Raw genomic sequence first — 17909 nt, 5'->3', positions numbered from 1 at the left:
TCCCAAATGTATGCTTATTTGTATGTTTGTTTTATTATTAGATATTATCTTGCAAATTTGATGCACCCAATACTCTCGGAATCTTTTCTAATTTTCGTCCTCCGTTGTATGATAGCAATAATCACATTTCTGGACAATTTTTTCATTATGAAACCACTCACTTCAACAGTCAAATACGAACCAGTAATCGCTCGAGAATAGTTGGCCGATAGTTGTTGCTAGTCTGCGCCCCTTCATCAACCCGACTGTTTAGTTGGCTCGGTGTGCGCACTAACAGCCCAACCCGACTAAACTATCGGCCGACTAAAAAGTCTGCAGTTTCCTCGGGCTCTTAAAGAGCGAGAGGTACATGGCACACATTTTCTTTCTTTGAACACTTTGTTCCTTTTGCAGTATATATAGGAAATTATTTCATATTAGTGTATGATAAGACATGGTCTCCTCATGTATCGTATGTCGTCAGTTAAAACACATATTAAAGACTAAAACTGTCTAATTTCTTTGTAACTAAAGATGTCAGAGAAACTAAAAAAATTAAATAATCGCAAAATATGAAACTACAATATAATTTCGATGTATACTCTCCGTGTTACATTTTCCTTTCTACAGGGTGTTTTAAACTTTTGTTTCAGTTAAAACACGTGTTAATGTTAATGAATAAAACCGTCTATTTTCTTTGTTTCTAAAGATATTAGGGACATTCAAAAAACAAAATGTTCACAAAACATAAGACTACATTACGCTTTTGATGCTTACTCACCTTGTCCTCTCTACATGGTGTCTCAAACTTAACTTAAGAAACACATTTCTTTTCTTCCATTCGGTATAAGTACGAAAAAAGTTTGAGTAAACCTTTGCCCAACTGTGCAAATGAAAAAGACAAAAGAAAAATCTAAAATAATAAAAAAAAATTAGCGAAATCTGTTCATCTGTTCATGAAAAAATCAACTATGAAAATGAGCATAATTTTAGGTGATGCATAACTTTTGAAACCATGTTTAGATTAGCGACAGCCCTTAAATTCTAGGCATACATCAAATATTTTTATTTTTTTTATATCGTTTTATTTTATTCATTAAATCACATCATGTGACATCCCGCACATCCTTGTACGTTAAGCCATTTAGACATTAGCACCCTAATGCTTGTTTTTTTACAGTTATAACGTTTTCTTTTTCTGTCATTGTACCTTTCGACTTCTTCGCTTTTCAACAAGCACATATCTTACAGTACATTCAGATATCTAACAGTACATTCTTACAGTACATAAAGTACATTCACATATCTTAAGCAGTTTAGGCGTTACATGTCTATTGTCTAAGGCCGTTCGGTTAAATTCACTCTGGAACCCCAATCACTTCATATTTACTTGTTGAGCTACCCCCTTTTAAATATCCTGCTAAGGCTACGATCCGACGAACCGTTCTACCTCGAGGGTTGAGAACCATAGGGTTCCAAACGACATTTTGTACAAAATCAGTTTTTCTAAAGGATTCTATTTAATAAATAATTCTGCATCAAATGGTATTTGACATACGTAGAATTGTTTCAAGATGGCGGTGTAATCAATGCAATATGGTTTCAAGTGCGTCAAATATTTTCAGGTTCTGTCCATAAGGTTCCAAGAGACATTTTACGTCAGAAATAAAGTAAAAATATTCTTGATTCGTGATGTGTTCAATAAAAAAAAAGATAAATTTAATTAGGTACATATTTCCATAATGTATAAATGTTTTTTGTTCATTTCAAGTTCTCTATTTTTAAGCTTAATTTAGGAAAAATATTTTTTTCTTGTTTTTTGTTATGATTTTCAATTTAAGAATAAATATTTGCTTTATTTTGAAATTTATTGCTTAACTTCACCAATTGTGCTTAGAATATTTTTAAAAATTAAAATTTTTCTCTGAACTAATCTTATAATTCCTTAAGGTTCCAAGTACAAGGCTTATAGTGCATTAAGGTTCCAAGTATACTGCAGAGGTCGTAAAAATGTTACAAAATCTCACATTCGAATCTTACTTATGACATTATTTAACTTGAGGTATTGTCACAATTTACCACACTGTAGTATAAAATAATTTTAACATTTACAGCCCTTCAAATAACGAAGTTATGACAGTTTAAAATCAGAACCTTATTGTTCTCTTGCGCTTGGAACCTTATTGTTCTCCAGGCCTCGACCTAACAAACAAAAAACAAGAATGCACCTTAGATTTTGGTGGAGGTGCCTTGTTAATTCTTACGGACGCATCCACCACATCGCAGTTTTTGAGGCAGTATCAACAATGATTTCAACATTAATTATGATGCTGCATGTGCTACCCAAATGTCCTTGGTCAACATATATTTGAATCGTATGGTCTTTCAATGCACGTTAATTCTCCTACAAGGATTGCAAAAACTTCATCTACCATAATAATATTGTCTCAGATTTCTCACCCCTTAATGTCTGCTCTACAATTGAAGTGCGTATTGTATAAAGCGTATAAGTCCACAATAGTTAGTTTTGAGAAAAACGAAAAAAACTATTTAGTTTAGAAACTTGATGACCTATCAAATTTTGTTCTACAGCTGAAATGTAGAACGAGACTAGTAGAGTGATATGTGATACAGCAAACTTGGCTTTGAAAATTATTAAGGCCAAAAAGTCATTTTTAAAGGCAGGGATTTGTTTCCTCTATATAATCAATGAATAAAAGACGAAATAATGCTGCTTCTCTACAGTTAAATTATTAATTTATTTATAAAAAAGGTTTATTATTACAAACAAGACCTAAAATATAATATTGTAAGACTAACTAACGTAAGCTAACCGAAGTAATAAAATAAACGACTCTGTAAACAAAATGACACAAAAAAGGTAATCAGTCCCGGACTAGTTCCCTTTATACGCTCAACAAAAATTTTATCATGCGATATTTCGCGTACGGTGAGAGATACAAATTTCCTTTATAGACTCATCGATCCGTCGACGTTGGTTTAACAAAATGTATATCTCACTCTAATTTCGTAACTGGACTTATTTCCTTTACACAATAAGCGATTCAATTATTAATGCGGGATAATTGGATCATAAAGCAGTATTTACGAAGTTTCACGTCTTCAGCAAACCCTCCTCTAAAACCCGACGTTTAGGTAGGATTTTTTCCGCTCGGAATTATTTCATAACTTCCAAAATTTGTGCTTCACTTCTAAGTGGCATTTCCTTCCACGGACGTGGACTATAACTTCAATGTTTTTTTAGAAAAGCTTGTCTGTCTCTTTAGTAAGGCATTTCCATTAATTTGAATTAAGTCACAACATCACAAAACCTGTGCTACCAAAAGTATCCGCATATCAGCCAAGGATATGCGTTCACTATTGTATATCAAGAAATTTGCTACCAACGACTCTGTCACTTAATATATCACCACGTACACTACGCACAGGGTAACCTATCTAAACAATATGGACAATGGACACGATGAATCATGGAATGGAGGCCCAGAAACTATAAAAGAAAACGAGGACGACCACCGAAAAGATGGACCGACGACGTAAAAAGAGTAGCGAGAAACTGGCTATAAGCACCCAGTGTAGAGAACAATGGAAATAACTGAGGGAGGCCTATGTCCAAAAGTGGACGCGATGGGCCGATTGATGAATCTACATATTAAACAACGTATTGCACATATACACAAAAGTTTATTTGTATTTTTCGGTGACTTATTTAGATTGTATAAGCTTATCTTCCTCGCGTGCACTCATAGCTCTAACTACACTCACAGGCACAAAATTCCGCTACCCAAAATTTTTGATTAAGTTTGACAGTCTATAACCTTATTATCTGTGCTTAGATTTTCAAGATTCTTCAGTTTGTAGGTACATATATTGATGTCGATTGTTATTATTCCGGTAACAAAAAAATGCTTAAATGGTAAATACGGGGGTGAATGAAAGCGTTTTTTTCTCCTAATTTTAAAAAATTCTGTGGAAAAATTGGAGGGCTGATTTTGTTTCATACTTCTTTTGTATTATCCTGGAGGTATCACTAAGGTTTTGTTTTTTGAATTATTAAAATATCTCTTTTCTTGTAAGAGCTGTAAATAGAAACACTGCTTTGAAGTATTATTTAATTAAAAATATCAAACGCACTAAAATTAACAAAGCAAAACAAAATTAACAATAAAGCAAAATAATTCAATAGCGTGTATGTCCACCTCTTGCAGCAACGTCTGCTCGAAATCTGTTTAGCATCGAATAAAGACGTGTTATCCTTGACTGGGGAATAGCCCAATATCCCTCTACCAGGGCCCTAACTGTACCAAATTTTCTGGAGGCCTAGGATGACGGTGAACAGCTTTTTTAATTCATCCCATAAATACTCAATAGGATTGAGATCTGGGCTGCATGCGGGCCATTCTAATCTTATCAATCCAACCTCTATTTTATGAGTCAAGCAGTGTTTTTACTTACCAAAAATGGTACAGCTTTTACAAGAAGAGAGATATTCGGATAATTCAAAAACAAAATTTTAGTAATACCTCCGGAATAATATGACAGGACTATGGAACAAAATAACCTATTCCATTTTTCCACAGAATTTTTTTAAAGTTGGAGAAAATACAACGCTTCCATTCACCCCTGTATAATGCCATGCAAGCAAAATTTTTTTGTTACTGGAATAATACTAAACGATATTAATACATATACCTATAAACTGGTGTAAGAATTTTGAAAATCGGGGCACAAATAATAAAGTTATAAATTGTCAAACTTAATCGAAAATTTTGGGTGGTGTAATTTTGTGCCGGTGAGTGTATAAACTCAGTACTAAACCAACGGGTCAGTGTACATATTCCCTTATATAGTTCCTTAAACATAAACAGCGAAACAACACGTGTTTGGATTACATTGAAGTTTATTCGGTGTGTGATTGTGTTGCTTCTCGTTAAGTTGGCGACAGTTATTCAGAAATTTATACCTACAATCTAAACGATTTCAACCGCAACAAACACAAAACTATTTTAGATAATACAGGTAATTTGCTTTAATGCCATAAGATAGACTAAGAGCTTTTGCGTGGCTCTAGACATATTCCTATGAATGGATTTAACATTAGACTACTATTCGTGTACTGAATTAGAAAATACCACACTAATGTAGACAAAGTAGAAATCATTGAAGATGATTTCGTTTCAACGGAGCCATTATTTCAGGCACAGACACTGATGATAGCGAAAAAGGTTTAAATTTAACTCAATTTTTTTAGTATGAGTCTTTTCTTTTTATAATTTATTTTATTGTGTACGGCAGACAAGAGAAATTACCGTACTCAGGAAGTCTAATTAGTTCCAACAGGGAACTTGCACTAAAAAAATTTTTTTGCATAAAGTTGTTAATTTATGTTTTAAAATGTTATATTCAAAATATTACGTCTTAACAATGAATAGTGTACGTACAACATCTAGTCAAAGTTCCGCGCCTAAAATTTCCGTTTTAAACAACTTCAAAAGCGAGACCTGGGGTCTGACGTCACAGGCCACTCGTATCGTTTGCCCGTTCGGGGTGGGCTATTGTATTTAATGCAGTTTGCCCATAGATAAATAATATAGTTGAAATAATTTGTTTTACTCTGTGGCAAAAATGATTTTTTCTGTGACAGGCAAAATATTAACATTTTATCTCTGTTGACATGTATCAAAAAGTTCTTTTTTATGAAATTACTTTTGTCGTTTCTTGTGTTGAAGAACAAAGAAGAAACAAGTAACTTAAAAATAAACAAAACTTTTAGTAATAAAAGTAAGAGTAACTAAAAAGTATTGGTGCTACTATAGTATGCGGTTTACAGTCGGGTTTCTACTACAGCTTGCGGTCTACCGAGGGATGCGGTGTAAGTATAAGCTGAGATGATAAAGATATTAACTTGTAAAATTACAATAATGATTCTTCTTATTTATGCATATTATTAACTTTGTAAAGAAGGATTTTGTTGGCTATGTACACGTTCTATCGGTACGTCTGATATAATCACCATAATCTTTTCTCAGAAGGCTTTGAACACAATAATGAAAGGCTCCAGTAGGTACTAATAAGCATTACAATAAAATATAATCTTTATTATAATGCAAATTACACCGTAATCTTTTCCAGGATATGCGAAATCCTTCGATTAGAAGTAGGTAGATTAAACCCACGGGGTAAACCGCATACTATAATATAATGGTACCAAACTATTGTTATAAACGGTTTAAACATGCTTATTAATAACTCTTACTTATTTGCCTTGACACCTCGCGTTTCTCCAATAGAATAGCTTTCACTACTTTTTATAAAAGTTGCCACGATGAAGACATCAACGGTAGGTAAGTTAGTCAGATTGACCTTTTGAAAAACCCTCGTCCGTCATATTATGCGTTTTAAACCCTTTACAAAGTAGCACTCAACTTTATCAATTTCAGTTTAAAACTAAGCTGATTGGGGAACTACTTATTACAATATATAAGATGAACATAAATAATACCTAGGAATTTTCCATTAAAGCGATTAAAATGTAATATACCCGTGATACCTACCGTAATCGCGTTGTTTCCGACTAGCTAGCCCGGTTGACCGTGGCCCGTGACGTCGAACCAATAGAAAGATGTTCAAGAGCCTCCTAAGATATTTGAATTTTATAGCATTTTCAAAGCGTCGTAATTAGCGTACGGGTTAAAAATATTTGTTTTTTTCGCATGCAAGCGTTTTAAGATCATGTTGCCTTAAGTTTTTTAATATCATTTTAATATTTAAAAATTTATGCAAGTTCCCTACTGTCATAATAATTTTATTTTATGTTAAATAATTATGTAACGTTACAAACGTCACATCTTTGCTATTTTTTTAAATAATTATTTTACTTTATTTTCTTTAATATTTCATTAGTAATTATCTTCTGTATTCGTTCTAACTTATTTTTTCGTTAAAAACCTGTTTGGCGCCCTCTTTGGTTATCTTCTATTTACTATCTCTCTCTTCATTTAAATCATCAACTGAACATACTGAACGTACTTCATAATATTTTTACTCTGTAAGTATCTGTCTTTAAATACGGAACATGGTTGTCCATCTCCCTATAGTTTGCGCTGTCATATTTCACTGACAGTGACAATACTGGAGAGAGGGGAAATTAGTTTATTTAAAGAGATGAGCTTTAGATAAGGCCCCATTTATTTCATCAAAGTATCATCTCTTGGGGTAAGTTTTTAACCATCACTGTACAAGATTTTCTAAGCCTGTATTAATTTTTTATAACCTTTTTTGTTTTTGTACCTAACCTCCCATCTTCTAAAAGCATGACATGTGTTCTGATATTTCTTTTCATCTATTAATATGCGTTTAGTAATCAAATTTTAACAAGTAATAATTAATTTTAATTCCATTTAATTTACCCCTTGCCATCTGCTACTTTTTGAATACTTTTTGGCAAGGTGCTTTTTCTTTCTTCTTGATGTCAAACTTATACACGTTTTGTATTCTAGTTTTTGGGAATAATTTGAATATATTTGTTAATGCATTTAATAAATCACATTTTTATTATATCTTTATTGAACAATAAACATGATTGGTTAAAATATTGTTTTGTTTGCTTCCATTCTGAATTTGCATAGTTCATTTAATATTAGGACAAGGCGAACACACACCTTGGGAGAGCTAAGACAGGGTGAACGATAGCTATCTTGGATAGTTGAAGTATTATTTTCGAATGGTATTTCAATTAGTTGGGGTAGTCTATCGGTCTTCGCTTCACTGGCGCCCAACTTGGGGCCAGTGAAACAAAATAACGCGAACTACCCCAGATAATTGAAATACCTTTCGAAAATTATATTTCAACCAACCAAGATAGTTATCGTTTACCCTAGCTTAGCTCAGTCTCTCAAGATGTGTGATCGTCTTTTCCTAATCTTAAATATGAACTATGAAAATTCAGAATGGAAGCAAACAAAACAATACTTTAAATAATCATGTTTATTGTTCAATAAAGATATAATAAAAATGTGACTGTAATTCATTAACAAATATATTCAAATTCTTGCCAAAAACTAACAATTTGTAGATTATACTTATGGCTTTTGGTATTCGCTGGTAACTTCTTGATGTCGAATGGTACAGCTGTTGAATTGTAGACCTGGGCAGATGTTGTGGCCCTGGGTCCCTGCAACTAATGATGTCGGGTGCTGCTGTCTGTTCGATATACCTTGTTGTCATGCCTTTAAAGTTGCATCACCGGTGATGAAAGCTGGTGTCTCCCGAAGGGAGAAAAGTGATTTTTTCCCAAAAACTAGAATACAAGTCTACAGCTGTACCATCCGACATCAAGAAGATCTACTATCAAATACTACAAGCCATACAGAAGTATAATCTACAAATTGTTAGTTCTTGGCAAGAATTTAAATATATTTGTTAATGCATTTAATAAGTCACATTTTTATTATATCTTTATTGAACAATAAACATGATCGGTTAAAATATTGTTTTGTTTGCTTCCATTTTGAATTTTCATAGTTCATATTTAAGATTAGGACAAGGCTTACACACACCTTGGGAGACTGAGCTAAGCCAGTGAACGATAGCTATCTTGGAGGTTGACGTTTTGGGCATGCTTGCTATCCAAGTCATTTATATAAAATAAATGTGATTGAAGGTGATAATTGCAAACATTGCGGAAAACAGGATGATCTTGATCATATCTCTTTTGAATATACTAAGTTTCAACACCATTCAAACTCTCTCTATAAAAATTTAATTAAACTTAATATGCATGCACCATTCAATATCCAGTCTCTGTTGGCTACAGGCTCACAACAAATATACAATATCATTATAGATTTCTTGTCAGATACACGCACGGTCCTATAAGATTTGTACGCGGGCATGAAATTTTTTATGATTTATGTTCAGATTTGCATCCTTTTTTATCGTAAATGTTATATCAGTTTATCAGAAATTCATCATTGTCTTTATTGTATTATTATTTTATTGTGTTATTTATTGTATTCGTATATTGATTCTGTTTAATTTTGTATTAGGGATAGGATTGTATATTCTTTATTGCAACTGGCTGAATGACTAACATCTATGCCATTAAATAAAAAAAAATATTATTTTCGAATGGCATTTCAATTAGTTGGGGTAGTCTGCATTATTTCTTTTCAATTATTTAAAATTTACATCATCATACAGCCCCATAAGTCCACTCTTCCTCGTGTTTCCAACCCTATCTATCTTGCTAAGCTCACGTCTATTACCACACTGGACATACAGTACTAGCACATAAAATGACAAAACGTAAATTATTTAGAAATATCTAATACTTAAATGATCCAATCTAATCTAATATCTACCTGTTGCATCTTTTGCAGGTGTTCATGCTTATCCATCTGAGTCAGTTGTACATCTCCACGAATGGAAGTGTGAAGGTCTTTCTCTGCTGCTAAATCAAGAATTCGTAGGCCATTCACTACTACTCCAGATATTTTACCCGAAAATGGTCGTTCGATTCGTCCTTTTTTGGTCCATTTACCTCCGATTTGAATTTGTGATTGCGTGTTAAATACTTGAAGCTGATGCCCTAAAACGCATAAAACACAATTTAAATCAGATCAAACCGGCAACAGCTGTATGTACTGAAAATAATTTGATAGTGTGTAAAATTATTTATTAATTTACAAACTAAAAATTTTTTAAAATTAGAAAATCTACGGTTTCGTTTTGATTTAAATCTGTTTCCTGCCATTCCCCGATAGTACTATTTCTAGGTCTACCTGTTGTCAAGGAGGCTCCGCAGAAGACAAATTTACACCAAAACGTCCATAGTTCTCGGTACAAAAATAAAACTATTTATAGCCTAGTATGGTTAGAACGCCCTCTAACGGGGAATAAGTGAAATGAATATCAACTCGATTCAAGTTCTCTGTTTAACCCAGATATGACAATATCAAAAGGCATCGCTAGGAAAATATTCCAATATGCGGTTCAGATAACCTGTATGAAAAGGGTCTTTGTACTCTAATTAGGGGAGTGCAATTAGAAAGAGAAGATACAATGTTTCGGAAAAAACCAAACAAGGTTATATTTTTCTAAAACTTTTTTTGTTAGTTTATAAATATGTTAAAGTAAAAAGTTCTACTCACAAATTTCGCCGCTAATTGTTTATTAATTGTTTAAACAATAACAATTGTTTTGTATAAATAATGTTAAGAATATTGGTGAATTCAACATTTTATTTTGATAAAAAATGTTTTTATTTTAGTTTTGATTATGCTGAACCCGAATCTGACATTACAATTTGCAAATTCAAAATGGCGGATTCAAAATGGCGGATTTTTTCCTAAAATTCCTTAAAAAGCAGTTGTAAAATCCGATTTTTTTATAAAACGTGTTTGTTTACATATATGTGGATATTTTTGAGAGGTTGCTGAACCTGAATCAAATTTTGATAATTTAAATCATAAAATGGCAGATCCAAAATGGCGGATAACTTAAAAAATAGTTGTAAAATCATAATTTCTTTACAAAATGTATTTATTTCTACATATATTTATTTTTGAGAGCTTTGATAAACCTAACTTAAATGTTAACATTATAAACTATAAAATGGCGGATCCAAAATGCGGATTTTCTAAAAAGAACATAAAAAAGAACATTTTTCTAAAACATTTATTGTCTTTATGTTTAACAGGTTGTTGAATCTGAATTAAAGATTAAAAATTTAAATTTCAAAATGGCGGATATTTAAATGAAAAACAAGTAGAATTCAATCAAACAAATATGGAATTTCATTCTTAAAAAAAAAGATAAACAAATAATTTTCACAAAAATATTAAAAATTAGAATGTACTAGAAAGAAGGAACCAATTATTCAAAATCTATCTCTTCAATATTCAAAAAATTGTTGCAATGGAATCATAAATAAAAAGTTATTCTTAGTAAAAAGCTCTGCATATTCTAAAACTTTAAATGCAATCATAAAATATCAATTTTTATCAATTTTGTACAAGATATGTCAATAAATAAAAATTTCAGTTAGGAGTAAAATACCTGTATTTTTCATAATACTGAAAATTGTTATTATGGAAAGTTGTTCAGAATTAAAAACGATGTGTCAATATGCAATTACACTTTTATGCAATTTTTTTACATAATAGCTCGTATAATATTGATAAAATATAATATTTTATATTTGCATATTAAGTATTAGTCCATGCACAGCTATTTATGACGAATAACTTTCTTCATAAAATTAATAATAAATCAGTTATCATAAATAATAAGTGAAAATTTAATGATGTTTGGTATAATTAATTTGAAACAATATTAAAAAAAAAAAACAAATTTTCGATTAGAAGGATACAATTACATATTGGAACATAGTTTTTAATTCCAAACAACTTCTCTTTATAAAAATTTTCGATATTGTGAAATATAAAGGTACTTTACTCTTGAGTGAAATTCATATTTTTTGACATACCTCGTACAAAATTAACAAAATTCGATATTTGATGGTTGCATCTTATGTTATATACGATGCAGAGTATTTTATAAAGAATAACTTTTTTTCGTAAAACTGATAATAAAAAAGTTATCAATTGTTTCCAAGTTACGCAGACATATTGTATAAGAGCTAAAAAAAAATTTTTTTGTTGAACATTTATTATTTTTGAAGCTTATTATTAAATTAATTTTAGGTAAGTTTTACAGAAGAAAGTTTTGATCACTCTGTATATACATTTTTTCAGCTGGTAATTTTCGGTTTTTGTATTACATTTTTGTTATCTTTCTTAGTTTTCTCAAAAAGAAATTGTTTATTTCATTTTTAATCTAAAATAATTCAGTGTTTTTTAAAGATTACTTCCTAGGCTTTAAAAAAATATTAAAAAAATTGTATTAGATTTATTCAAACTTGAGTAATACCGTCTTAAAATGGTGGCAATTCTGTAGAACTACGAAGTTCTCAAAAGATTACATTTTTTGAGACAGCGTATTATTTGAATTAAATTTTTGAAATTTTTTTGAATGTAACATCGTTTAGTAAGATGATTGAGAGGTAAGTTGTGCAAATTTGAGAGCTTTGTAAGTAAAATTGTATTAGTTACACAGTTTTAAATCATTTTTAAACAAAATTCATGTAAGTCTCACTTTCCGCCCACACCGTACTTATGTCCATACATTTTATTTCTTTTTATTACAACCATAAGATAGCTCATTTTATCATCTTTCATGTCCAATTTGTAAAATTTCTTTTGATCCATTAGTTAAAGAATTACATTAAAAAAACTCAACCGTGCACTTCTACCAACGCTAGTTTACATTGCGCCAATGTGTGTGAGAAGGGTGACTTTAGCGTTATAAATAAAAAATTACAGAAGCTAGAGATTTAATTTTAGAAAAATCTTTATATAAGGTTTTTTTTGTAAAATTTTCTGAATTTTTCAATGGTCAAGTCAGTTTTTTTCTAAAAATTATACTTTCGGAATTATTTAAAAAAACATCTAACTTCGCTGTTCATTTGTTTAATAAAAAATGAAGCACCCACTTCTCGAGTAGAACTTTTTGATATGTTGTTTAATTAACATTTCTTAATGAAATTACAAAAAGTTTTATCTTGTTTGATTTTTTCCGAAGTGAAAATCTAAATGCACTCCCCTAAATACAGAGTATGGCATTAGTAAAATTAGAAAATCTACGGTTTCGTTTTGATTTAAATCTGTCTCCTGTCATCCCCCGATAGTACTATTTCTAGGTCTACCTGTTGTCAAGGAGGCTCTGCAGAAGACAAATTTAAACCAAAACGTCCGTAGTTCTCGGTACAAAAATAAAACTATTTATAGCCTAGTATGGTTAGAACGCCCTCTAACGGGGAATAAGTGAAATGAATTTCGACAAGACTCAAGTTCTCTGTTTAATCCAGATATGACAATATCTAACTAAAAATTTTTTAGTTTTTCTTGTTTCTTCTACTAATGACCACAAACGTGATTATACCAATTTAATATTTATTACATTTAACACGGGAGCAGTCGCGCCGTTAGAAAAAATCTAACACCTCATTTGCCCTGATAACTTGATGAACAATTTTGCAACATAACTTTCCACGCGTAAGTGCATCGAGGAAGATTGTAGTAAGGCGTGCGAATTTTTTTAAAAATTTTTTAATTCCTTTATTTTGTGGAATTTAGGGCTTTGGTGAGAAACATTAGCTTTAAAATTGTAATAAATAGATATTTATAACATAACAAGTAAAAAAAAATATTATAAAATAGAAATTTGTTTCAAATTCGTATTTAAATTTGTATTGTGAGATTTTTTCTCTACGCGAGACTGCTTACGTGACAGAAATGAGCGCGACTGCTCCCGGGTTAAACAGGATACAACTCTATAAAATTTAAAGTTGGCAACAAATTTTAAATATTGTTTTTTCAAATGTCATGTAAAAGCTCTACTTGGAGATATACAGGGTGATTCATTAAGAATGTCCAATCTCTGAGTTGTAGATTCTAGACCTCAAAATACTAAGATTTAACCCAAATTACTTAAAATTAATAACTATTTTCACGAATTACTTTAAAACTATTTCACGTATCCTTATCATACTTGGCAGAAAGTGTAGGCACTGCACACCCTACGAAATTATGACAAACAAACGTTTCTGCCTACTAATACAGGCAAGTTAAGCCGTAAATCATCAAATAAACAAAAAAATTGCGAAGTGGCTGTAACTTTCTACACTGATAAACAAACATATTCTTTTGAAAAATCCGATGAGTCCCGAGCATTAAATGTTGTGCTCGACCCGAAATCCAGGTATAAAAACCCCGGCGCTTCCCTCTTCAGCTACGCCAGATAAAGTACCTACAGAAGAAGACATCCAGGACACAACAAGAGAAGAACCAACACCGAGAGGATGAAGATCAAAGGAGATGGTGCAATCGCGGAACTTCTAAGAAGAAAATAAAATATCTTAAGGTTGAAATGTACATATAAGTTAGGGCAATAAACGTTTTTATTTTATTTTATTTTATTTATCCTCAACTACGTAACGGTCACCGGCAGTCGACCAAATGCTTGCGTACTGGTTAGTTGTCTTTTAAACAGTGTGCGTGTAGTATCGTATGTTGTAAGATATTTCGGTTGAGTAGTATTAGAAAAACTTGACAATCAACAATTATTATTGTGCATTTTAAACATTCTGTGGGTGGGTTTGTATGTGCATGAACACTTTTCAATATGACTGAAAACAATGAGTGTTTTATTTGTGAAAAGCCCATTTCGGATGATGCTGTAACGGTTGGTCTAGAAGCCATACAAACTTTAGGCAATTGCAGCAAAGAACGGGGAGATGGCAAACACCAGTTACTCAGCGAAAGTTATTTGATAGTTGTCCACAGAAATTGTAGGAAAGATTATACAAGACCAAGTAACGTGAAAGCGGGGATTACAACACTGTTTACACGTCCCTAATGATGGCTGTTGAAAAATCCAAGGAACTGCAAATTCAGACCACGTTTGTCACGTTTGATCAACCCTTGTACATGACTGCTGTTGACATAGTGCTTTCCGCGGAGCCGGACTCTGAATTAAGTAATGTTATAATCAGACTTGGAGGATTTCATTTGGTAATGTCATTTTTAGGCTGCACTGGTTTTATAATGAAGGGTAGTGGATTGAAAGAATTACTAAGTACTGCCTACGCACCCAATTCAGTTGACAAAATGTTAACAGGACATGCTTATGCTCGAGCTATTAGAGGGCATTTATTAGTGCAATTGTCTCTTGCAAAATGTGTATTAAATGATATAAATTTCAACGACGAAGAATGTAATGTTATCGCAGATATATTTTTGAATTTCGGAGACAACCCTCCAGCAAGAAAAACGATCGAAGAAATAGATTTACTACACAACATTACGAAGAAATTCGTACACCATAACCAAATATGTACACCATAAAGTTAATGATCCCTTATTTCCACGCTAGTGGGCATTTCCCATACTCAAAATCATGTCAAATTTATCTGCAGAGCGTGGCAAACTTGAAAGAGAAAATGGACATATCTGAGTATAACAAATTTGTTACAAACGGATACTTTACGATAAAGCGCAAAGACAAATTTTTTTCAGGAACCTGGACTGATATGTGTATTGAACAAACTGCCAACAAAGGTTTCAAAGTAAAAGGTGGCGTAATCTGTCGAGGGTTTACAAATGATATCCTCACAGCTCACGTTGTTGCTGGTCCTACTCTTCACAACATTTGTGAAGCATTGGAAGAATTTTGTGGTAGCAATAGTGGCACGACTGAGCAGCACGTTGAGTCAAGAGAATCTCGCGTAAAAAGAAATTATGCTGATGTCGAAAAACTTGATAATTGGCTAACCACACACAGCCCTTTCATTATTGGCGAAGAAATAATGTCTCTTAGCTCCGGAATAGTAGGCGACAAAAAGATAAATTGCCATAAAGCAAAGCAAATTGGCAACCAGTGTATAGCAGGAATCATTGGAAAGCTGTTTCAAGATATCAAACTAAAACGGTCTAACACAGTTTTATCTCTTGCAACAGTCAATTCTGCAGTAAAAGTTCATGATAAACTGGTTGCAATTGATCTTTTGATACTTTTCCAAAGAATGTTAATAGCCAAAAAACACGATGATGATCTCGCGGAATTTTTCAAATATGAACTTGCTCCGTACCCACTTTCAATGTTCAATGATACAACTGGAATGAGGAAGACTAAAAAATCTGCTGTTTATGACATGTTCCATCCCATTGATCTTGAAGAAAATTTGCCGAGCTGCAATGACATTTATGTGATTGATGGTGGATTTTTATTGCATCGGGTAATATGGCAGACAAATCAAACATATGGACAAATATGTGCTATGTACGTTAACTATGTAGAAAACAAAATTGGGAAAAATGCCGTAATCGTATTTGATGGCTACGAAAATGACTCGAGTATCAAAAAAGCTGAGCAGCATCGACGATACCTGCATAGCCAACGTGTAGAAATTATTTTCGATGAATGTAGGACATGTACTGTCAATCAAAAAAAATTTTTGTCAAACGATAAAAATAAAATCAGATTAATTTCATTGTTAACGAAGTTTCTCCAAAATAAAAAATTGGTGGTAAAACAAGCATTAGATGATGCGGATACACTTATTGTTAAAACCGCAATAGAAATGTCAAATAATGGTCGAATATTTGTAGTTGGCGAGGTGACCTATTACAACACTCCTTCAGCCAGCACCAGAATCGATACTACAACTAATAATAATATCGTATGGCATTTTTGCCGGGGAGATCCTTTCGGATAGTTCCAGCGCCAATTACATCTTTAACCCTGTTTCAAGTAACTAGTGTCGATGTACACTAGCCCAGGGGGACCGACGGCTTAACGTACTCTCCGAGGCACGGTGAGACGGCTCGTGTCATTATTGGAAATGAAAATGGTTTGTCTTTGGCAGGGATCGAACCCACGTCTACTGGCGTATGAGGCCAGCGTTTATGCCGTTACCCACGGCCGCTCACGATACTACAACTTATTTCCTGCAACTGTACATCTGATTGTTCTTAGAGATGTGGGTGCAGAAAAGCAGGGTTAAGATGCTCGGAAATTTGTAGACACTGTCAAGGAATGCAGTGCCTCAATGCATACATGGAGCCAATTTGCGAAAATCTTGACGACTCCGATACAGATTCAGTACACGAGCATGGAAGCAAAGAATTAGAAGATATCTTTTACGAGGCAGATGCTACCGACTCCGAATTTTTTAGGTATAAAAGATATCCATGAAATATAATATTTCAATCTACTTAAAAATCGTCACTTATGCAATTAATGTGTATTTTTTTTACAGAATATTCACACCTAGAATATTACACCTAGTGAAGCAGGTCTATAAAGAAAATAAATGTACAATTAGATGAAAATATTTATCACAATCGAATTAAGTATCAAAAGTAATCGAAACAGACCTCGAAACGACCTCGAAAACCTCAGAGTACAAAATTTCAATTTATAACTTTTTATATTTTTTGAAAAATTAAATTCATTTAAATATTTTTTAATTTTGTTTGTTTATTTCAACAATATTATAAACAGAAACAAAATTATGGTACCTACTGTATCTTTACTTATTATTTTAGATCTTAGGATGCTAAATTTACCAAACTTGTCAATATTGATAGTGATTTACTTGAAAAAAAAAATCACAAAATTATATTACTTATTATTTTAGATCTTAGGATGCTAAATTTACCAAACTTGTCGATATTCATAGAGATTTACATAAAAAAAATCAAAAAATTATACTATTTACTTGTGGGACTCTGAGAGACCCGTTGTACTGCAAAAGGTTAAGCGTGGCCACGCCAGCACACCCTTTATGGCTAGGGACTCCTTGGTTTCTTGAAATATATACATTTTCAAAGGTCTATACCAAGTTACAGCCACTTCGCAATTTTTTTGTTTATTTTGGACAATTTTATTGGACTATACTACCAGAGGCGTACGACAGGGAATAGTGAATGGTTGACCCAATCCAAATTCTACGTCACTAGTGGAATTACTATTATCCATTACTTTCTATATAATTATCCATTAATTATCCATTAATTTCTATGTAAATAATGTACTCTTCATTAGTAACGATAAAGCTATTAGTTTTTCGAGATATTTGAAGTTGAAAATGAAACGGTAAAGCTACATATTTTAATTAAATGTGTTGTGCCCCTTCATTCTTAACTTCAAATATCTCGAAAACTAAGGATGTTATCGTTACAAATGAAGAGTATATTATTTACATGGAAGGTATCGAAGAAATTAAAAATTAAGCTAAAATAGCAATTCCATCAGTGCCGTGGAATTTGGTAAGGGTCAACCGTTCA

At 32.3% G+C, this 17909-nt stretch overlaps 1 protein-coding gene across 1 annotated transcript in view; it reads right to left on the bottom strand.

Moving 5' to 3' along the window:
• LOC126890321 (neurexin-1-like) overlaps positions 1-17909 on the bottom strand; it is a 758564-nt gene that overhangs the window by 32309 nt on the left and 708346 nt on the right. The window contains exon 20 of the mRNA XM_050659185.1: positions 9363-9589. Coding sequence (XP_050515142.1) covers positions 9363-9589 — 227 coding nt within the window. The remainder of the gene's footprint in view (positions 1-9362; positions 9590-17909) is intronic.

Source organism: Diabrotica virgifera, chromosome 8, assembly GCF_917563875.1.
Source record: "Diabrotica virgifera virgifera chromosome 8, PGI_DIABVI_V3a".
In the NCBI taxonomy this organism is placed as follows: Eukaryota; Metazoa; Arthropoda; class Insecta; order Coleoptera; family Chrysomelidae; genus Diabrotica; species Diabrotica virgifera.
The sequence above is the reverse complement of the archived record's forward strand: the minus strand, read 5'-3'. Positions and strand labels throughout refer to the sequence as shown.